This window comes from Penaeus chinensis, chromosome 5 (assembly GCF_019202785.1).
Source record: "Penaeus chinensis breed Huanghai No. 1 chromosome 5, ASM1920278v2, whole genome shotgun sequence".
NCBI classification, from domain to species: domain Eukaryota; kingdom Metazoa; phylum Arthropoda; class Malacostraca; order Decapoda; family Penaeidae; genus Penaeus; species Penaeus chinensis.
Window position 1 is genome coordinate 25,020,406 of NC_061823.1, and position 25,327 is coordinate 25,045,732.

A 25,327-nucleotide genomic window follows, 5' to 3' on the forward strand; every position below is an offset into this window, starting at 1 on the left:
GTGTAAGGGAATTGTATTTTCCCGAGACCTGATGAGGTATTCTGAGGAGAAACTGTTAGAGGAATTAAAGAATTTTAAGGTGGTAGCAGTAAAACATTTTAAAAAGGAAAGTTGGTGGTTTGAAACAATTGACACCTGCTCTCCTTCCAGAATCAGTCAAGTTGGCATGGTACTACCATAAGGTAAACCCATATATGCCCAACCCTATGCAATGCTTCCACTGCCAGGGTTATGGGCATGGAGCCAACTCTTGCCGTTTTAAAGAAAATGGACAACCAAGAGTGTGTGGAACTATCCAGGTCCAATATGCTGTTGCCACTGCAAAGAAGATCATGAAGCTTCTTCAATGCACTGTAAAAAGGTACAAATTTGTAAAAAAAAAAGTATTGGTAATAAGGAGCATGAAAGTTTTCCAGAGGCAAAGCGACATGTCCGTGTGCTATTTGCACAACCAGGTAAGTACTTTGTCTTGATTCTAACCTGTCCTCTTTCCCGCCATCCCTTACCCTCCAATACTTCTTACACCACACACTCTGCCACTACCCTCAGTCCTCAAATGCTGAAACTGCCTCTGGTGAGTTGTTCCAAAGGTAGCGGAGTAGGAGTGCAGGTTCTATTCAGGAGACTCCTCCTCCCAAAGTAAGGTCTTTGGAGCCATCAGTCAAAGCTCCAGCGGCCTCAACGGTGACAGTAGCTGCCAGCACATCCACAGAGGCATCCGCTGCTAGACAGAATGCTCCTGAAGCAAAGACTCAGCTCCATACTTTGCCCAGGCAAAGAAATCCTGAGCCTGTCCAAAGGAGGCCTGTGGAAACAAGTTTCAAAGTTCAGCAGCCCATCAAAGGGACAGCCTAAAGGTTTGGGGCAGGCCTTAACCACAGGTGGTGCCAAACACATTAAGAAGAGGTAGTTTGTCAATCTGGAAATGGTGTGGGCTTTGCAGCAGTGAGCAGAAGGAAGACAGCATTTGGCAGTCTTTCACTAGCAGCCTCGATCTTCACTGCATAGTTACATGCCATCCTTGCAGCAGTCAAGATGACTAGAGATCTTATGAACGATTCTAATGTAATATACTGTGACTCTGGCAGTGCCTTGCAAGCAATCAAGCAATCAACTCATCATGTCCAGTGGTGAGGGAGGTTCAAGACTGGCTTGCACTAATGTCAGCACGTAAAAGATGACTCTGTGTTAGTTGCCAGCGCATGTTGGTATCATTGGGAATGAGCGAGCTGATCGGAAGGCCAAGGCAGTTGCCGATCAGCCCTATGATGCTTGTTTTCCTCTTCCACACACTGATTTGAAACCCAGCATCAGGAGTTTGTCTTCCCAGTAAATGGAGGGAATAATGGAGACATACCTCTAGAAACAAACTGCGAGATATTAGAGATGGCCTTAGCAGCTGGGTGACTAGCATCCATCCCAACCGACAAGTTGAAGCTGTATTAACAAGACTAAGAATCAGGCATACAAGACTGACTTATGGACCGATGATAGTTAAAAGTGAAGCACACTGTGAGGAATGCCAAAAACCATTAACAGTCGCACATGTAGTGGAAAAATGTGCAACTTTCTCATACCAAAGGCGTATGTACTTGTTTCTCCATATACACTGAAAAATGTACTGGGGGACGATTGTGACATAGGTCTTATTATTTCCTTAGAGAGACTAGTATTTTCACTAAAATATTATGCATAATGTTTATGCAATAATTTTATACATTTAGAGCATAATGTTTATAATTGATTTTTAATATAATATTTGTTGTTATTTTTAAGACATTTATTTATTGATTTCTAATGTTTTAAATATTTTAAAATAATGACCTTAGCTGCTGACGCGGCAGATAATTTCAAATAATCAATCAATCAACCCAGCCAGGGTCACTCCACTCCCTCAAAAGTCCTTTTATTTTTTCAGTTTCTTCTGTTACTCCTTGCTGTTATATCATTATGTGATGAGTGTTTGTTATTTCCTTGTGTCTTATTTATTTGCAGATAAATTTTGACCCTTTACAACTTTCTTTCTCCATTACATGAATTAATTCACTCAAAGTGTTAAATTTGTTGTATATATATAATACAAAATATATTAGGACTTAAATACAAATCGAAATATTTACATTTCTGTCTCTCGTGTTATTCTGATCGAAGATGAATTTCTATAGTAATAAAAATGTCGAACTATTTTATATAAGCTCAAGTAGTATATTCATGATTTTCATAGGAGGACGTATTTATATGTGCTTATCTGTGATTATCTAAATTTATGCCCAAAAAGGAACATTTTTGTATGACCTTGTGGCATCGACGTGCTTTCAAATAACCATTGGCATCGGTGACCACTTTCAGACCCATTCACGGCAGACCTCTCACAACGGTGACAGGAGGTCTCCACTCTTTCCCATGCACCTGCTTTCTCAATACCTACCGAGAGGTTAGCACTAGGTCTTAAGCGAGTCTGTGCCTGTGTGCTGCTGCACAACCTTCTTGTCTTGATTACCACAATAACCAGAACGAGTAACAGGCTGTCCTGAGCTTACCTTAATTCACTTATCACAATCAGAGTTCCGTTAACCTATTGCAACTTCTAAAGCCTATCGTTCCTATGTGTTACTCCAGTTGAGTATATATGGAAACAATGACAATAAGATCATGATCATAAAAAGTAGTCAAGTTTATCATCAAGATTTTGATTTACCGCCACTAAACGCTACACAACCATGGCATTCGTACAAAGCTAGCCACAATTATATTCGCATGTCATAGACTGGTACTTAACGTAAACTGAAACAATAGAAAGTCAGAAATTAATTGTACTGAATATAACTTATTTTATATTTAGCGTTCCCTGGATGCACCCTCAGGCTATTGGCTATAAATAGCACGTTAGTTCTGTTTCAAAGAATCGCGTTTGCAGAAGCGAGAAAAGATATATGAAAAATGCGAGAAATCTATTATAAATTAATCTTATTTCTACAAAACTTTTGTAGAAATAAGTTGAATTTATAATAGATTCCTCTCATTTAGTGAATTAGATAGTTTATTATATAAATTATATATTACGTACTTACCGTTGATTTTAGAGAATATTAATTCGTATGGTAAGTATGTAGCCCATCCAGACACAAGCAAGTGCAGACATACTATATACAAGCAGACAGTTATGTCTCGCTATAATAAACCTCTTATGCTGGCGACATAGAGAGCCAGCCAGACACTTGAATAAAATAAAGTGTAAAGCAGCGATCACAAACTTGTAGAAGTGAAATCACAGAAAAAGAACAGCACGAGATATAAACCGCTTACATCCCTCTTTAAAGTTTTTAATGAGAACTAGATTTTTTTTTTCCCCCGAAAGAACGAAAAAAATGCTGTCAGAAACTCTTGTGTCTAATAATATTTTTGAATGGCATGCTCTATAAATCGTTCTTAGGATGTCTCATTAAACTGCTACTTTTGTGAGTAAAGAGGCAAAAAGTGGCCGGACTTTAGAAGCCAAAAAGCCTCCCCGGCGGGGAATCGAACCCCGGTCTCCCGCGTGACAGGCGGGGATACTAACCACTATACTACCGAGGAATCGGCAATGTGTTTTTGCATGTACGCTCGCATATGTGTGTGTGTGCTTGTGTTTTCTTATTGCTCACGATCTTGCATCCCTTGCATTTAACAGACTTCCAACGCAAAATTTTCTGCCCTAATATAATTTTACCGTTTATGAAAGATGAAAACAAAATTATTCATAAAAAATTGGTATTCGATTTCCCCACAGACTAGTTGACACTGGCAGACGCCGTTATAAAGTACTTTCCATCAGACATAGGGAGCGAATGGTATGGTGTCATATAAAAGTTGCACACCAATAATAGTGATTAATAAGTTTTATTTCGTACATGGCATAAACAATATTGAAATTCAAGAAAATAGTAAAGCAAGTCAAAATCATATTCACAGATGAGTAGTTGCATCCTTCCTGCTGATAATGTTAATTTCTGTAGAGTATGATCTCCTTATATAGAGAGATGTGTGTAAATATACTGTTATATACGCTTATATATTATATAAACATGTACATCTACAGTACATATATATATATTTATTTATTTATTTATTCATTCATACACACACAAACACACACACACACACGCACGGGACAATCCTTTTCCACACAGGTATATGGAGTTATGACATCTGTACATGATTTCTATTTGACAAGAATAAAAGTTTTCACGAGCAATTAACCTATTTCTTTGGCAATATTGTACACTCGCTAAAGAAAGAAAGAAAAAAAGTACCTTTACTCTTTCTGACTTTACAATATGATACGACGACGAAAATAGTTTGTCCCCCCCTAAACTGTTTACCCCCCCCCCCCCCAAGGGCCACTAATTACACTTGCATAGATCCGGTTATATCTGTAAATACCCCTAGAATAACTAATTTTACTAAGGTTTTGTTCACTTCGCTCGGCTGCATTAAAAAATTCGTTTTGAAATGTATAATACTATTAAAATTTCGTGTTACCACCACCTGATTGGCGAACACTGGCAAGTCTTAGGCTTAATTGCTTAGGCAACGACAATATGACGATTGCGGGTATGATCTTGGGGAAATCTCTGCCCATGGCTGCCCAAGAACTCAACCTATTGTAGGGATCGTTTTGGTTTCATCCACTCCCGAGTAAAGATACTTTTTTAGCATACATATGGAGATGCATAAAATGACATCATTATTTTCATATACATATTCTTGAAATGAGTACTGGATCTTTTGTGATATAAATGTTTTTACCAGTATCGGAAGTATGTTTGATACATTTAACTGAACTAAGCAAATATATATCTCGTGATGTATGGTATATTTTGTAATATTGTATATCACCTTGTATTAAACCTGTCAGCATACAGGTCGTACTTGGCAACCTATTGTAAAATCATCTTTTCAGCTTCACCTTCCCAGACGCCCAAGTGGTAAACCTCCAGCTCGTCGCCAATGCCAACAGTTACCAACCTCAGTTGCCCTTCTTGGCTCCTACTTCCCCCTAACCCCTTTCCGCTCACGCCCTCGAGCAGATCGAGCGAGGGTGTCTTGTGCATGAAACTCGTGCCCGCGGAGAGTTACGTGAGTCATCCAGCAAGGGTTACTCCTCTCCCTCAAAACTCTACGGCCGACGACAGATATTTTTGCGAATAAATTTTTACCCTTTACAGTTTTCTTTCAATGTAGTAGGATTTACATATTTACATGTATTCTATCACTCAAAGTGATGTAATACATGTAAATAGTATAGTTAGAAAACAAAGTGTTTTGTATGTATATGAACTACAAATGTAGATATTCACATTTCTCTCTCGCGTTATTCTGATCGAAGAATGTTTTCTGTACTAATAAAAAGGTCGAACTATTTGGTATAAACTCACGTAGTATATTCATAATTAAAATAAACAGACTTATATTTGAATATGTTTATTTCAGTGTTCTTACTTATCTATTTTTTCGCCTGCCATTCATAATCGGCTTGTCACTATGGTGAAAGGAGGTATCCACTCTTTCCCATACACCTGCTGTCTTATTGCCCTCCGAGAGGTTGGCACTAGATCTTTTCTCAAGCGAGTCTGTGCTTGGTGCTGTTAAATTTGTCGTATAGTTATGATACAAAATGTTTTGTATCTATTAGGACTTAACTGCAAGTGTATATATTCACATTTTCTCTCGCGCGTTATTCTTATCGAAGAGCAATTTCTATAGCTATTTCTATAAATATCTGAAATAATCTCACGAAGTATATTCATGATTATTATAAACGGACGTTTATTGAATTAATTTATTCTAACGTGCGTATGTATGTGACAAACCTGTAATTATCTAAATTCATCCCCAGGAAGAAACATTTTTCTTGGATCTTGTAGTTAATTTCAGACATAACAATGTGATTTCAAATTCCCACTGGTATCAGTGACCCTTCCCAGACCCATTCACGGCTGGCTTCTCTTTTCCCTTTCACCTGATGTCTCATTGCCTCCGAGAGGATGGCACTTAAAGGTCTTTTCTCTAGCAAGTCTGTGCTGTTACGCAACCTTTTTGTTTTGATTCCCACAAAAACAATTAATGGCAGCCACTCAAAGTAATTACCTCATACCTCTAGAACAAGTGCCAGGCTAGGGAATGTATGCAGCTGCTTACCTTAATTCGCTTATCACAGTCTGAATTCTTAGTCTGTCAACCTTTGAAAATGATTAAGCCTAAATCGTTGCTCCTCTTAATCCTATTTTCATCAGATTCAAACATTTATTGGAAGAAGAAAAAAATATTGTTAACTTTATAATCCACATCTGTGAGTCGGCCTATAGTTAATCAAATTCTTCACGAAAACAATTTTAAAATGTCAATCTAATACCTTCAGATCATGTTGGCGTGGCTCGTGGTTCTGGTTGACACTCCATCTTTCTCCTTCAACACTCCTGCATCCGCCCCCGTCAGACTGGTCGGAATCATGCGCGACGATCGAGTCCATCATGGAGATATTAATTTCTCTTTCGCGTTATTCTGATCGAAAAATAATTTCTATGCCAATAAAAAGGTCCAAATATTCAATATCAACTCATGAATTATATTATGACTACTATAAACGAACATATATTTTAATGTGTTTTAATATGTGTGTATATCTGTCATTACCTTAATATATGTCCAGAAAAGGAAATTTTTATCAAACCTTGTCACCAGTTTCAGACAAGCTAATCTTGCGAAAGTAAAGGATATACTGGATATATGTCACTCCAGTTGAGTATATCTAGAAATAATGATAATACGAAGATCATAATCATAAAAGGGTGTCAAGTTTATTATCGTTAAGATTATGATTTCCCACCACTAAACACTACACTACTGAGGCATTCCTACAAAGCTAGCCACTATAATATGCACATAAGCCATGGATTGGTACTTCCTTCTTAAACAATTGATAGTCAGAAATTGATTATAGTGATGATGAATATCACTTATTTGATATTTAACGTTCCCTGATGCATCTTCTGGTTGATGACTATGAAAGGGGATGGAGCACCCACCCCTGGTTCATTCCATCTTGGACCAGGGAGAACTCTACCATTTGCCGCTGTGTGGCGTCCCGTTTCGCTGGCAGACAGAGCAACACACCTCTTTGGTCATTGTTTCCTTGCCCGGACTAGTCAGTCAGCAGATCAAATATGATTATGGTTAATTAAGTAGGCACTGCCCAGTCAGAATCGCATAGGTCCCGCGACTGCCATCAGCACTGGGTGGTGACTTCATATATTTCCTCACTACCCCTTTGGCTGTTTCAGTGTATATGAGCTCCAACACATATCTTCCTCTCGTTGGAGTCCATGGCGGAAGGGGGATGAGGAAATGAGTTCTGATTTATATGCTTTCCATAAATTGAAAATGAGCTGGCTCTCTCCCTGACGACCTGAGCAATCCCCTGGCTAATCCCTCTCGAACGTCACATGTCACTCTGGAACCTTTCCAGCTTCCTAAGGGTAAGAATGTAAAACAGAATGCTTCCCAAACCAGATAAGGAGAAAATTCTTCATTCCGTCGATGAAATCTTACCTGGTAAATATGAAAGTATTTTATATAGTAAATACCTTGTGGTGAAGGCCATTGATGGTATGTAGATCATGGATCTTCATAGTTTTGGAGTACATCACAAGATAGTTTAAGGTGTGCCAGTATGATCCACGGATCACCCCACAACGAGATGGTAGCCTACATGTGATATGTAGGCTACATTCTCAAGTGTCCTGTTCTCTCAAAAAAATCAGTCAGTGCAGGGGAATTGTCTTTTCCCGAGACCTGATGAGATATTCTGAGGAACTAAAGAATTTTAGGGTAGTGGCATTAAAGCGTTTTAAGAAGAAGCTGATGATGTGAAACAATCGACACCGGCTCTTCTTATAACTTTTGAATTTTTAGTCCTTCCGGAATCAGTTACGTTGGAAAGTTACAACCTAAAGGTAAAGACATAAAGATTCCACTATCAAGGTTATGGGCATGGAGCCAACTTTTGCCATCTTAGAGAAACTGGATTACCAAGAGTGTGTTTACAGTGTGGTACAATGGATCATCAAGGACAACAGTCCAGGTCCAGTATGCTGTTGCCACCGCAAATAAGCTCATGAAGCTTCTTCAAAACAGTGTAAAAAGTTCAAAATTTGAAAAAAAAAAGTATTAGTAACAAGGAACAAGGAAAAAGTTAATTTTCCAAAACCAAAGCAACATGCCCATGTCTTTTGTCTCAGTTCTCGCCCACCCTTCTTCCTCTCATCCCCTAACCTCCAATACTTCTTGCACCACACACTCTGCCACAACAATTCGCAGTTGTGTTAACAAGGCAGAGAATCGGGCACACAAGATTGACTCATGGGCCGATGATGGCTAAAAGTGAAGCACGTTGTGAGGATGCCAAGAGCCACTAACGGTCGCACATGCAGTGGAAAGATGTGTATCATTCTCAGACCAAAGACAGATGCACTGAAGGATCGTGAAATAGAAAATCTTATTAGTTTCCCAAGGGAATAATAACTGAGCACGATATTTATGCCTTAAATATATAATTTATTTCAATTTAAGAAACATCGATACATTTATAAGGATTTAAATACTTTAACATGACCTTAGCTGTTTACGTGGCAGATAATTTTAGATAATCAGATCAGTTATCCGCCCATAATTCTTAACATTAACACTAACTGAATGGTTAATCACTACTGCAATTAGACCTAAGAGCTTGATACATATTACCAATATATTTAGAAAATATTCGCTTGTTAAGTATGTAACCTATGTGGACACTAGTACATGCTCACAAATATACTGTATACACGCAGTATGTTTGTGAGTTACGTTACGCCTTGCTATACTAAACCTGAATTAAACCTATGCAGCCAAACACAATTGCATCCTGTTCAGTGTTTTTAATGTTTTTCTATATCCCGAAAGGACAAAAAAAAAAAAAAAACTTTCAGATACTCTAGTGTCTCAAAATATTTTTGAATGCCATGCTATAGAAATCGTTGTTAGGAAGTTGTTATTTTACTAAATAAAGTGCTAAAAAGTGGCAGGACGTTAGGGTGCTTATTTCTGAAGCCAACACCTGGGCGAAGGAAGCCAAAAGCCTCCCCGGCGGGGAATCGAACCCCGGTCTCCCGCGTGACAGGCGGGGATACTAATCACTATACTACCGAGGAATCGGCAATGTGATATATCTCTATCATGAACTTACTAGTAATTGTGTCTGTTTGCATGTACGCGCACGTGGGTGTGCTTTTGTGCATGTTTGTATCCGCTCCATAGGCTTTCTTATCTCCCACAATCCTGCATCCCTAGCATTTAATAGACTTCCAACCCTAAAGCCCTAATATAATTTTAAAGTTTATGAAAAACGAAAATAAAATTCATGAAAAAATGGCGCTCCATTAATAGTTGACACTGGCTGAAGCCGTTATAAAGTACTTTCCATCAGACATTTAGATCGAATGGTAGGGTTTCAATTGAGGGTTGCACAACAATAACAATGATTAATAAACTTTATTCCGTACATGGTATGCAATTTTGTAAATCCTGTTAAAACCGCATTTACAGATGAGTATCTGAATCTTTCCTACTGGTGATGTTGATTTACGTATAGATTGATTTACATACATATAGAATGATAAATTTATACAAATATTTGCATCAATATATGCACATATGAATAGATAGATAGATAGATATAGATATATACATATATATATTTATTTGTATAAACCCATTATTCATTTATGTAATACGTACATTTTCATATTTGCACACATGTACATATATAAATATGAATATGTATACATATATACACGTGTATATCTGTATAGATATAAACATATATGTACAGTATATACATACATTTATATTAATTTGTTCTCATATTTATATATAAATATATATATATATATGTATATATATGAGAACAAATGAATATATATATATATATATATATATATATATATGCATACATATGTGTGTGCGTGTGTGTGTGTGTGTGTGTGTGTGTGTGTGTGTGTGTGTGTGTGTGTGTGTGTGTGTGTGTGTACATACATATATATGTATGCATATATACATATATATGCATATGTTTATATGTATATATATATATTTATGCGCGAACAAACATAAATACATAAATGCATATGTGTGAGATGTGTATATATTTGTATGCATATATGTATATATAGGTATATGTATATATGTATGTATGTGTTTATATATACGCATACATATATACATATACACGTATGTGTATGAGTGTGTGGGTATAGTAACATACATATATATTATTAGATCAATAAAGATATATTTTTTTTTCTCTCTCTCTATCTATCTATCTATCTATCTATCTATCTATCTATCTATCTATCTATCTATCTTTCTATCTATCTATCTATCTATCTATCTATCTATCTCTCTTTCTCTTCCAGTAAAGGTCGATTATGATAAGAAAAGTTTTCACGAGCTTGATTTTGCGATAATATAAAGTATATGTAGATGCATAGGATTGCGGATATTTTCATAATATATTTTACGTATCTGATTTACAGTGATATAAATAATCATTAACATTTATTGCAATACTTCTATAGCAATTAAAGTTGCGAAATGTGGCATTTGGCAACTTAGCAACCTAAAAGCACCATTAGACCGACGCGTATAAACGGCGTGTCGGTCCTGCCGTAGAGCATGATTCTGCAGTGTTTGCAATAGGAACCATGATCAAAATGAAAATGTGAGGGGTCGATTGTAAATTAAACTATATTGATCAAATTGAAAGCTATGAGTAATGGATCTTTTTTCTTCTTTTTGGTGTATTGAATTTTTATATTCATTTATACTTATCAAAGTTCCCGGAGTAAATCAATATTACAGTTACAGTTGATGGTAGAAACGGAGAGTCCCATATTGTTTCGTTTATAATCTACATCTAAGAGTTGCTTAATAGTTAGTCAAATTCCTCACGAAAATACTTTAAAAAGTCAATATATTACATTCAGATCGTGTTGGCGTTGCCTCCGCCCCAATGTATATTACGTCATAACCCATCTTTTGGTAAGTTATGTTACCAGACCATTTGATTTTTTTTTTTTTTTCTGATTTTTTTTTTCGTCACCCCAGGTGTTTTCAGCCTTCAACAACCAGCTAATCTTGCAAAAGTAAAGGTTTTACAGTGGAGTGTATACGGAAATAATGATAGCAGCAAGATCATGATCATAAAAAGTAGACAAATTTATTATCATTAAGATTATGATTTACCACCACCAACACTAACCGAGGGATTATAAGCGTACGCCATAGACTAGTGCTTTCTCCTTAAACAGTTGATAGCCAAAAAATCATATTAATGATGATTATCACGTATTTCATATTTAGCGTTCCCTGAATGCATCTTCTGGCTAATGGCTCGGATTAGCGCGTCAGTTCTATTTTAAAGAATCACGCTTGCAGAAGCGACACAAAGAATGACAAATGTGAGGGATCTATTAAAGATTGGTGTTTTCTCTAAATACCGATAATAACATCTGTTAACGAAATAGATAGTTCAAGATGTGAATGATACGGCGGACGATGAAAATAGTGAGTCCTCTTTATACATATATATATTAATTCGCCCATAATTCTTAACGCGAATATTAACTGAACAATCAATCACCCACTATTTTGAATAAATCTAAGTGCAAGATACATGATATGTACCTACCGTTTTTTTTTTTTTTTTTTTTTTTTTTTTTTTTTTTAGAATATTCGTTCGTATGATAAGTATGTAGCCCATCCGAAAACAAGCCTATCCTTACAAACATACTGTATACAAGCAACATAGACAGTTATGTCTCGGCATATAGAACCTCTTATGTCGGTGACTTATATATTTTTTTTTTATAAAGTCTTTCATTTTGTTGCTACTTGAGTGAAATAGCGCTAAAGACTTCTTCTTCTTCTTTATGATTTGCGAAGTTCTAGCTTCGCCCGGGCCTTATAAATATGGCCCGGCCTGCCAAAGACTGACCGAACGTCATGGTGCTTATTTTAGACAATTTTGGCCAAAGCCAAAAGCCTCCCCGGCGGGGAATCGAACCCCGGTCTCCCGCGTGACAGGCGGGGATACTAACCACTATACTACCGAGGAATCAGCAATATGTGAGGTCACTATCATGACCTTACTGGTAATTGTGTGTGTATTTGATATTTTGCATGTACGCGTGTACAAATCAATAGTAATAATGATTAATAAACTTTATTTCGTACATGGCACACAAAATACTGAAATCCAAGAAAATTGTTAAAATCAGATCTGGTTGCGTCTTACCTGCTGGTACTGTTTATTTCCGTATGTGCTGATCTCTCCCTCTCTCTATATATATAGATAAATGTGTATGTACATATGCATTTTTATATACATCTACAGTATATGACAATACGTACATCGGTATTTATTCATTTATTCCTACACACATAGTGTATGAATAAGATTGATATGTATGTAAATATATATATATATATATACACATATATATACATTGATGTATACAGTAGTATATATGTATGTATATTTGTGTGTTGTGTGTGTGTGTGTGTGTGTGTGTGTGTGTGTGTGTGTGTGTGTGTGTGTGTGTGTGTGTGTGTGTAAACTGTATGTACATATACATATAGTGTATATGTATCTCTATATATACATATATATACATATATAAAGAGAGAAAATTCGAGGGTGAGACGAACAGACAGCGAGAAAGGGACAATCCTTTTCCACACAGAGATATATGGAATTTATGATTCCCCGCCAATATACTACCGAGGCATCCGTTTAATGATAGCCACGATTATATGCGTAAGGCACTTCTTAAACAACTGATAGTCAGAAATTGATTCCCTGGATGCATCTTCTGGCTGATGGCTATGCCCAGCGCATCAGCTCTATTTCGCAGAATCACGCTAGCAAAAACGACACAATCAATAGGGAAAATGTGAGGGGTCTATTGTAAATCAAACTATATTCTACAAATGTCGGAAGTAATATTCGTTAACGAAATAGTTCATAAAATAAATTACATATTCCTGTAGAGAAGTGGAGAGAGTGTCTTATCTTGATTCTTTCTTCCGAAATCTGCAATCAACCCATCATCTCCCGAAGGAGTGTTGGGAATCATTTGCGACGATCGAGTCCTTCCTGCGATAGACATCTCTTCCTCATTCGTCGTTGAAACGGAGAACGGCATCAACAGGCACGATCTAGGTGGCCCAGGTGATACTTTGCAAGTGTCCGTAGGGCAAGTACATGAGACATAAGCATCATATATCAGTGAGATAATCAGAGATTGTAGGCTTCCTTACATCGGTTATATATTACGTCAACGGAGCCTGCTCTAAGGGTTGGATCTCATTCTCCTTTTCAGTCGCACCTACTCGACGAAACAATCTTTAACCAGTCTCAGTCGCCCTTGTTTCCCGTGGCTCCTGCCTTCCCCCGCCCATGCCCTCAGGCAGATTCGGCAAGGGCGTTTTGAGCATGAAGTTCGCGCCCTCGGGATCTGCCCGAGTCGTCCACTAGGAATCATTTATCCTCTTACACATCCATGGTCTACTTACGCTGTGATTTATTTAAGGAAGTAGTTATTAATATATTTATTGAGAATGGTGTTATACTATCATAATATCCCAACACATCTATCAGTGTCCGCCACCACAACATCCAGTATCAATGCAAAAAACAAATTGCATGCTTGAGCTATTCAAATCCAAGTGTAATGTGATAGCTTTGAATGCTGCATGAAACGTAAACACTTGTTCACTCACTGATACGGGAAACAGCTCATGTATCCCTAAAGTTGGAACTACATATGAAACATGTATAGTTTAGTAGAAATCGAAGTGCATAATTGTGTGTATATATACATAAACATATATATATATACATATATATATATATATATATATATATACGGAATATAAACAATATAATTCTTAACACAAATATTAACAGAATAGTTAATCAGACATTTACAATTAGACCTAAGTGTTAGATACATATTAACGATATATTTAGAAAATATTTATTCGTATGGTAAGCATGTAGTTTATGCGGACACAAGTACATTCTCACAAATATACTGTATACACGCAGTATATTTGTGAGTTATGTTATGCCTCGCTATAATAAACCTATTATGCCGGTGAGATAGGAAACCGGCCAGACAAATAAAAGTAGAAGGAAACGAACAGAAACTTACAGATATGGAATCAACAGTATGAGATACGAACTGTATCCTGTTCATTGTTATTGTTTTTCTCTATCCTGAAAGGACGAAAAAAATACTTTCATCAGATACTCTAGTGCAGGGCTACTCAACTGTTATGTGCAAAGGTCAAGTTCCAATATATGCAGAGGTCCGGAAACATATTTTACATGCAATCATAAAAATAAAACAAAAACAAAGGTCTACTCCATAGTGTCCCCTAACTTACCCTACTGCCAGTCAAGGAAATACACCTTCAAGATCGCCAGGACCTTCAATTTATTCAATTATACTTTTCTCCTCCTGGAGCCTGGCGTCCCGCTACAACACTTAGGAAGTCCCATCCAGTTGTATTTTAGATAATAAAGTACTGAGAAGTGGCCGGACAGGTGGGCGAAGGAAGCCAAAAGCCTCCCCGGCGGGGAATCGAACCCCGGTCTCCCGCGTGACAGGCGGGGATACAAACCACTAGACTACCGAGGAATCAGTATTATATATTAACCCTATCATGACCTCAATAGTAATTGTGCGTCTATGTGTGTTTTTGCATGTACGCTCGCGTGTGTTTTTGTATATTCCAAGGTTTTTTTTATCTCCCACGATCCTGCAGCTTTTGCTTTTAATAGACTTCCAAGGCTAAATCATCAGCCCTTATATAATCTAACTCTTTAATACTTGCCATCAGACATTGGGAGCGAATAGTAGGGTTTCATATGAGAGTAGCACTACAATAACAGTACTGATTTAAAAACTTTATTTCGTACATGGTATACAAAATATTGAAATTCAAAAGTAGCTGCATCTTTCCTGCCGATAATATTCATTTCCCTGTAGGTTGATCTCTTTCTCTCTTTCTCTTTCTCTTTCTCTCTCTCTCTCTCTCTCTCTCTCTATATATATATATATATATATATATATATATATATTTAGAGAGAGAAAAAAAATATATATATAGACGCGTGTATATACATTTATATAATTATATAAACATATGTATATCTATAGTGTATACACATGTTATTTATTTATTCATAAACACAAGCGCACACATATACACAATATATATATATATATATATATATATATATATATATATACATATACATATATATACACTGTATGTATGGGTGTGTGTGTAAATAAACACAAGCATGCATAAGGTGTATATTAACAAGCAGAGAAGAGGGTAATAGAAGAGAAAGCAGTGATATATCCTAGTTTGCTGGGTGGTTGGCATTGGCAGTCTTTAAAGCACGTCTCCATAAGTCTGCCATGACTATTTCAGCCATATAGTGTTTTAAAAGTGAATTCCGTGGAATTGTTTTCCCTGGAATCATGTCAGCTAACTACAAAACAAGCTAATTGGCTTTACTTATTGGTGGTTGGAGTAGGTTATTTTTGCAACATTCAGCAAACTTCGGAATTGATTGATTATTCAAAATTATCTGTTGAATCAACAGATGAGTCCATTAATGGTGAATACCATTAATGGCTAAAAGATTTAAAGCTAAAAGATTTAAAACGTTTATAAATCAGTATTGCACATCTTTCCACTGCATGTACAACAGTTAATGGTATGTAACCCATTTTGTGTATGCCTACAATATTGTGACCAGGAAAAGAGAATTTCAAGTTCAAGACCATTATGGGACCTTTGATAATGGACCTCCAACTCCATATCATGGATAACGCAGTAGAGAACTCCGACGACACAGACCACCAAATAACCCTTCCTGAACTTCAAAAAGCCTTAAACAAACAGAGTATCAGCTCTAAGGGAAGATAGAATCTCATATGAAATGCTATCTCACATGGGACAAGAAAGCATAAAAATTCCACTCCAGCTAATGAACAAATCACATCAAGAAGGAAGGCTTCCAGTTGCTTGAAAGCATGCTATCATCCAGCCATCCTCAAAGCCTCAGATCCAAAAAGCTTTCCGGCCAATTTCTCTCCTGAGCTGTCTCGGTAAAACTGTGAAGAGAATCATCCTCGCACGACTCCGATACAAAATCCCCGAACTCCACCACAATCTCTTAGATTCAAGAAAAACACTGGCACTTCAGATCCATCCTTGACCATGGAAAGGCAACCCTAGTCCCACTGGACCTTGAAAAAGCTTTCGACTCGCTGACACTGTGACCATAACATGCTTGCTTACTTAATTTCTATTTCGCTAACCAACAAGCCTCAGTCTGTTTCCATGGCCATCGCCCTGGCACACTCTCCTTTGAAAAAAGGTTCTCTACAGGAAGGGAATTATCAGTCCCATACTTTTTAACCTATTCATAGAACAGATTGTCAAACTCAAAAACAAATTCAAAGTCAAGAGTTAAACTACACTATACAGTAATTCAGATAACCTACAACTAGTAGCCGCAGGACCACATCAACTTGTTCGTGTTCAAGATGCCCTTGTCTTAATAACTAATTCATGCAACTCTTTAGGCCTAAAGGTCAACCCTTCCAAGTCTTCTGCTATCCACAATGATCATGCCAGGCCCTGTGATCACCTTGGATATACACTCTGAAGAGGTTAACCACAAGTAAAGCTGGAGCAGGCTACACAATCCACATCATAATTGACTTTGAAGCACTGTCACTTGTCCAACTCTCATCCAGTCTCCTAGCAAAACTAGACGCATTTCAAAATGAAGCTTTGAGAGTATTTATCGGTACTCCACGATGGACTATGCTAAACAACCTTACAACTGAATCCAACATTTGTTCCTTGGAGCTTAGGATTCAACAAATGGCAGCTTCATATATGGCCAAAGGTCTTTCCTCACCTAGACCTTTAATCTTCAGAGACTGCATCCTAACCCTGCTCTCAGAACCAGAAGACACAAACCTGGAGTAAGAATGGCACTCCAGTACCATTGACGCTATTAAACGCAGCGGGGTTGGCCAACAGCTGTCACAAAGAAAGAAAATCCTCCCCATCCTCAATATAGCCCAGACCCCTAGACTGCTCTGGTTTTCCAAACATATATTCTCAAACTGCCAACAAAGAAAACTGTATGCAATTAAAACACGTTAACGAAAGTTGTTTCCGATATCAACAAGATTCCTGTAGGAGACATTCTTACTATACTTACTTATGATGTTGGCACTAGTAATGGGCACTCAGCTGCCATTCAATGCTCAACTCTCACCGCAGCCTGGAGACTATCTGACGGCTGTAAATGGAAATTAGTATACAGTGTTTCTGGCTTTAGCAAATTCCTGCGTCATTATATATATATACTATACATTAATTAAATATTCAACCACCCATAATTGTTAACACGAATACTGACTGAATAGTTAATCAATCACTTCCAGTTAGACCTAAATGCAAGATACATATTACCGATATATTTAAATAATATGCATTCGTATGGTAAGTATGAAACTTATGCGGACACAAGAACATTCTCACAAAAATACTGTATACACGCAGTGTATTTGTGTTATATTATTTCCTGCTATAATAAACTGCAGTGGACGTGAGGTTCCCCCACTGTGATCAGAGTCCAGATTAGGCGAGTCCCCCTCTTGACAGCCGCAGCACTGGCTCAGCACCATCTGTGGGCATTCTTGGCAGCCAACTGTGACCTCTTCATCCCTGGATCTTTTTATTTATTTTTTTCTGTTTCCCTTGTACTTTATTAACTTTCTTTTACGGCCTCAAGTTTTGATTTTCAATTTCCTTTAATAATCAAGTAAATTTAACTTTTTTATATAATAAATAAAAAAATCTCATGACAAGACAAACGAGGATATAAACTAGTCTTCCCGCCAAATTCTCTCTTAGGTTGTTGTGCTCGTCTGATCAGCAGTGGTTCACGGAGCGCCCAGCCTCACCGGATGCCTCCTTGGTGTGTTTTTTTTTTTTTTTTTGTTTTTGTTTTTGTTTTTGTTTTTAATCTACGAGAGGGAGAGACGAGTATATATATATACATTTTTTTTTTTTTTTTTTTTTTTTTTTATCTAGGATGTTATATGTATTGCAACTTTTGAGAATATACAGACTGAGGGATCACAGATTTTCCTTTTAATGTTTTGGTTTCATTTTGTTCTTGGTTTCGTTCTTTTACTTTTTATTTGTTTTATTTCTTTGGACACCATAGAAAAGGGATAATTAAGTTAAACTAAAGATATGAACAGAGAAATACTGATTATGACTGACTGGAAGAAGTTATAACTAAAACACTTATGAAGGGGCTTCAGGATCGTGACGAGCGGGCTGTGCTGTATAGCACGCCTTGCTACCATTCCATTAAACAGCCCCCCCTGTTCGAAGGGCTTACGTTGCAAGACCACGCGTTGTAGTCACGTTGCAACGTAGAGGTACACTACAAAACCATTCTTGTCGGTGAGATAGGAAACCAGCCAGACTTCCTTCCATAAATTGAAATGGAAGGAAGCGACCATGAACTTACGGGAATGGAATCACAGGAAAACAACAGCACAGGATACAACTGTATCCTATTCAGTGTTACTTGTGTTTTCTATATCTCAGAAAATTTTGAAAGTCATGCTTTATAAATCGTTCTTAGGAAGTCTCAACCAGTTGCTACTTTAGTGAATAAAGTACCAAAAAGTGACTGGACGTTAGGTGCTTATTTTAGAAGCAAAAGCCTGGGCGAAGGAAGCCAAAAGCCTCCCCGGCGGGGAATCGAACCTCGGTCTCCCGCGTGACAGGCGGGGATACTAACCACTATACTACCGAGGAATCAACAAGATGTGTTACCCCATCTATGACATTAATAGTAATTATGTGTATATGAGTGTGTTTTTGCATGTACGCTTGCGTGTGTTTTTGTATCTTCCAAGGTTTTCTTATCTCCCACGATCCTTCATCCTTTGCATTTAATAGACTACTAACGCTAAATTATCAGCCCTTATTTAATGTTTATAATACTGGAGAAAACCGTTATAAACTACTTTCCATCAGGCATAGAAAGCGAACAGTAGGGTTTCACATGAAAGTAGTACTACACTATATATGACTAATAAACTTTATTTCGTACATGACATAAAAAAACCTTAAATTCAAGAAAATATAAATCCAGTTAAAATCATATTTACTTATGAGTAGCTGCATCTTCCCTGTTGGTAGCGTTAATTTCCGTATAAGTTGATTATCTCTCTCTCTCTCTCTCTCTCTCTCTCTCTCTTTCTTCAGAGCCCTTACTACATCATCTTCTCTCATATACAGCTATTAACAATACTCATCTTGCAGATTACTACCTTCCTGAAGCAACAGACATCAACTAAGCAACTTAGCTCAATCTCTTGTCAAGAAGACTGTACACATTACAGTAATCCCTTTTCAAATTGCTACCACTCCTTCACTCAATCCCCACTTACGGGTAGCCTTAGGTAGACAAACCCGTTCTTTTACATGTCATAAATTCATAGAATTATTTATATGTACATATGCATACATAAATGAAAACAAAATAAAAACATTCAAATATACTGGTACTGAATTATTATTATTATTATTTTATGACTGAAATCACTTAGAATAACGAGAAAGAAAAATGTGTACTTATATCTTTATCAATATCTATCTATATGTGCATATATGTATGTATGTACATGAAGAAAGTAAAAAAAAATACTAAGAACTCGTTTATCAAATAATCGACTAAGGTCGGCCTTAGAGTTGTGAGGGAGCGGAGTGACCCTGGCTGGACGACTAGCGCAGTTCTCCGCGGGCGCGAGCTTCATGCTCATGCTCGATGTCCTCGAGGGCGTGGGCGGGGATGGGAAGGGGGAAGGCAGGATCCACGGGCTGGAAGGGCGGTTGAGGCTGGTAACCGTTGAAGTCGGCGACGAACTGGAGGTCGAACACTTGGCGGTCCGGGAAGATGAAGCTGAAGGGTTGATATTGCAAAAGGTTACTTTTTATGAGGCCCTTGTGCTGGCAGACATTAACTCGATATAGAGAAAGTTTGTGAGCTATCCCCATGCACAAAAAGTGATGAACTTTTACAGACTCACACGACTGAGCCTTGCTGAGCACCTGGGCCGCCACCCTCGTGCCTGACGATGCCGTCCTCAGTCTCGACGTCTAGGGTGTAAGAACCGTTAGCAGCAGGAGGGACTCGACTAGTCTGAAGGAGACGGATGGGCGGGATGCAGGGGCGTCGTAGAGGAAAGGTCACCCAGAACCACGCCTACAAGCAACGACAACACACGAAGGTATTACATTAACTTCTTTTTATTATTTTCGTGAAGAATTTGACTGACCGACTCACAGATTTGAATTATAAAGTAAACAATTTTCTACTCACTTTTTCTACCATCAACTGCAGTTGAAATATTTGCATAGTTCCGTGAAATGAGATGTACATCAGTGAATACAAATTCCCGAGAGTGGTGAAAGGTATCTACATCAGAGAAGATCCAGCGTTCATTTTGATTATGGTTCATTTTGATTATCCTCCACAGCAGGATCGACGCGTCTTTTATACCCGTTTGTCTAATGGTGCTTTCAGGCAACAACTTTAATTACGATTTATATATGTAAACGATGAAAATATTTGCCATTCTATTCATCTACATAATATATACTGTATATTATCGCTAAGTAAAGAGGTTCATAGCTTGTGAAAACTTTTATCAGAACCGACCTATACTGGGAAGAAGGAAAGAAAGAAAAAATCAGTTAAAGATGTCATAATTCCCTATATCTGTCTGTTTATCTCACCCTAGTATTCTATCTATCTGTCTGTCTAACTATATTTATATATACATACATAAATATATATGTATATGTATATATATATATATATATATGTGTGTGTGTGTGTGTGTGTACACACATACACTCACACGTGTCTGCATATATGTTTGTATGTGTATATATATAATATATATAATATATATATATATATATATATATATATATATTGCACACACTATGCACTTATATGTGTATGTGTTCGGGCACACACATGCATATATATATATATATATATATATATATATATATATATATATATATGAATAAATTATATAAATTATATATATGAATATATATATATGTGTGTGTGTGTGTGTATATAGTGTAAATATATATTTATATATATACAGATATACACATGTATATATGTATTCATATATTTACGTGTATACGTGCATGTATATGTAGAGATAGATCACTGTAAACGTAAATGTGTTTTTTTAACTGGATTTACAACTCTTCTGGGTGCCATGTACGAAATAATGTTTATTAATCATTATTATTTTAGTTGTAAAAACCTTATACGACAGCCTACTATTCGCTCCCTATGTCTGATGGAAAGTACCTTATAATAGCTTTCGCCAGTGGCAACTCGGCTATGGCGGAATGGCGTGCCATTTCTTTCATGAAAAAAATGTTTATATCTTTCATAAAAGGTAATGTTAGAATAGGGCTGAGAATTTGGCGTTGGAAGCCTTTTAAATGCAAGGGAAGCAGGATCGTGGGAAATAAGAACACCTGGGGAGAAGATAGAAACACACGCACACTCGTATGTGCAAAAACACACAATTTCTATTAAGGCCAAGATAATGAGTCTTAATATTGCCGATTCCTCGGTAGTATAGTGGTTAGTATCCCCGCCTGTCACGCGGGAGACCGGGGTTCGATTCCCCGCCGGGGAGGCTTTTGGCTTCCTTCGCCCAGGTGTTGGCTTCTAAAATAAGGACCCTGACGTCCAGCCACTTGTTAGGGCTTTATTAACTAAAACAGCAACTGGTTGGGACTCTCTAAGTACGATTTACAAAGCATGACATTCATGGATGCATAAGTGTAAGGTCGTGTCAAACCTATCTTTACAACCTTCACCTGCAGTGTTGCAGCGGATATCTTGGATTAAAATGTTGAAATATTCAAAACGTTAAAAATTTACCAATAAATGTCTCATGAATAAAAACAAATATATAAAAAAACAAAGCATAAATATTATGCTGTTAATATGTAAAATTGCATAAATATTACGCCCTTAAATTTTCCCATAGGAAACATATATATCTGCATATATATACATATATGCAAACACGTGATAGTGTGTATATATATACATATATATATATACATATACATATATGTATGTATGTGTATGTGTATATATATATATATATATATATATATATGTGTAGTTAGACAGATAGATAGAATACTAGGGTGAGATAAACAGACAGATATAGGGAATTATGACATCTTTAACTGATTTTTTCTTTCTTTCCTTCTTCCCAGTATAGGTCGGTTCTGATAAAAGTTTTCACAAGCTATGAACCTGTTTACTTAGCGATAATATACAGTATACATTATGTAGATGCATAGAATGGCAGATATTTTCATCGTTTACAGATTTTTATTGAAATACTTAAATCGAAATTAAAGTTTGCCACCTGAAAGCACCATTAGACAAACGGGTGTAAAAGACGCCTCGATCCTGCTGTGGAGGATGATATTCAGTGCATGCAACAAGAACCATAATCAAAATGAACGCTGTGAGTACTGGATCTTCTCTGATGTAGATACCTTTCACCACTATCGGAAATTTGTATTCACTGATGTTCATCTCATTTCACGGAACTATGCAAATATTTCAACTGCAGTTGATGGTAGAAAAAGTGAGTGGAACATTTTTTACTTTATAATTCAAATCTGTGAGTCGGTCAGTCAAATTCTTCACGAAAATAATAAAAAGAAGTCAATTTTAATACCTTCAGATCGTGTGTTGTCGTTGCTTGTAGGCGTGGTTCTGGGTGCCCTTTCTTCTACGACGCCCCTGCATCCCGCCCATCCGTCTCCTTCAGACTAGTCGAGTCCCTCCTGCTGCTAACGGTTCTTACACCCTAGACGTCGAGACTGAGGACGGCATCGTCAGGCACGAAACTGGTGGCCAAGGAAGTGTTCACCAAGGCTCAGTCTGTAAAAGTTTATCACTTTTTATTCATGGGATATCTCAAGGGCCACCCACAAAGTAACCTATTGCAATATCAACCCTTCAGCTTCACCTTCCCGGACGGCCAAGTGTTCGACCTCCAGTTCGTCGCCGACGCCAACGTTTACCAGCCTCAGTCGCCCTTCCTGCCCGTGGATCCTGCCTTCCCCCACCCCATTCCCGCCCACGCCAATGAGGACAACCTAGCATGAACATGAAGCTCGCGCCCGCGTAGAACTGCGCGAGTCGTCCAGCCTAGGGTCACTCCGCTCCCTCACAACTCTAAGGCCGACCTTAGTCGATTATTTGATGAACGAGCTTTCAGTATTTTTTTTCACTTTCTTCTAAAATTACTTGTATATCTTGCTGTTATACCATTGTGATTTGTCTTCTTTATTTGCGAATAAACTTTTGCCATTTACAAGTCACTTTTACAAGTTAAGTTTATGTAGTGGGGTATTCGTTATGTTGAATTTGTAGGAGTGTACATTTACAATTCTCTTTTTCTATCTTTTTCTGTCTCTTTCTCTGTATGTATATATATACTGTAGATATATATGCATATATATACACTATAGGTAGATATATATACACTATAGGTAGATATATATACACTATATGTAAATATATATATACATTATACATATATGTGTACATATATATATATATATACACATTTGTGTGTATACATATATATATATACACATTTGTGTGTATACATATATATACACATTTGTGTGTATACATATGTGTGTATATATGCATATATATGTGTATATATATGTATATGTATATATTTATGTATATTCATAAATATATATAGTATATATACCAAGATACAATTAATATATATATATATATATTTACATATATATATTTATTTATTTATTTATGTGTATAATATATATATATCTGTAAATATATAGATAGATAGGTATATATTCATATATGTACATACATACATATATACACATATAGATAGATATAGATATAGATATAAGTACCCATTTTTCTTTCTCGTTATTCTAAGTGATTTCAGTCATAAAAAAAATATAATAATAATCATAATAATAATGAAATATTTAATATCTCGGAATTTTAGTACCTGTATATTTGTGTTTTTAATTTTGTTTTCATTTATGAATGCATATGTACATATCAATAATTCTATAAATTTACGACATGTAAAAGAACGGGTTTGTCTACCCAAAGCTACCCGTAAGTGGGGATTGAGTGAAGAAGTGGTAGCAATTTGAAAAGGGATTACTGTAATGTGTACAGTCTTCTTGACAAGAGATTGAGCTAAGTTGCATAGTTGATGTCTGTTGCTTCAGGAAGGTAGTAATCTGCGAGTATTGTGAATGGCTGTATATGAGAGCAGATGATGAAGTAAGGGCTCTGAGGAGAGAGAGAGAAATCAACTTGTACGGAAATTAACGCTACCAACAGGAAAGATGCAGCTACTCATTTGTAAATAAAGTTCATTAGTCATTTATAGTGTACTACTTTCATGTGAAACCCTATTGTTCGATCTCTATGTCGGATGGAAATTAGTTTATAACGGCTTCTGCCAGTATTATAAACAGTTAGATTAAACAGTTAGCGTTAGTAGTCTATTAAATGCAAAGGATGAAGGATCGCGGGAGATAAGAAAACCTTGGAAGATACAAAAACACAAGCAAGCGTACATGCAAAAACACACTCATATACACACAATTACTATTAAGGTCATAGATGGGGTAATGTGCTTTGCCGATTCCTCGGTAGTATAGTGGTCAGTATCCCCGCCTGTCACGCGGGAGACCGGGGTTCAATTCACCGCCGGGGAGGCATTTTGGCTTCCTTCGCCTAGGCTTTAGCTTCTAAAATAAGCACCTGACGTCCGGTCACTTTTTGGTACTTTATTCACTAAAGTAGCAACTGGTTGAGACATTCAAAAATGTTCTGAGATATAGAAAACATTAGTAACACTGAATAGGATACAGTTGTATCCTGTGCTGTTGTTTTCCTGTGATTCCATTTCCGTGAGTTCATGGTCGCTTCCTTCCACTTCAATTCATATATGTGTCTGGCTGGTGTCCTATCTCAGCGGCATAAATG

The 25,327-nt window shown here is 36.9% G+C and overlaps 1 protein-coding gene and 2 non-coding genes across 3 annotated transcripts in view; 1 reads left to right on the forward strand and 2 right to left on the reverse strand.

The window, feature by feature from the left end:
- The window catches only part of LOC125025554 (cuticle protein AM1239-like), a 48,632-nt gene extending 25,193 nt beyond the window's left edge, over positions 1–23,439 (forward strand). Inside the window, exon 3 of the mRNA XM_047613576.1 lies at positions 23,295–23,439. Within this exon, the coding sequence (XP_047469532.1) occupies positions 23,295–23,439 (145 nt within the window). The remainder of the gene's footprint in view (positions 1–23,294) is intronic.
- Positions 3,505–3,576, reverse strand: Trnad-guc. Its single transcript has one exon. It is a non-coding gene; the product is annotated as a tRNA-Asp (tRNA).
- Trnad-guc lies at positions 12,119–12,190 on the reverse strand. Its single transcript has one exon. It is a non-coding gene; the product is annotated as a tRNA-Asp (tRNA).
- Positions 23,440–25,327: the final 1,888 nt, after the last annotated feature.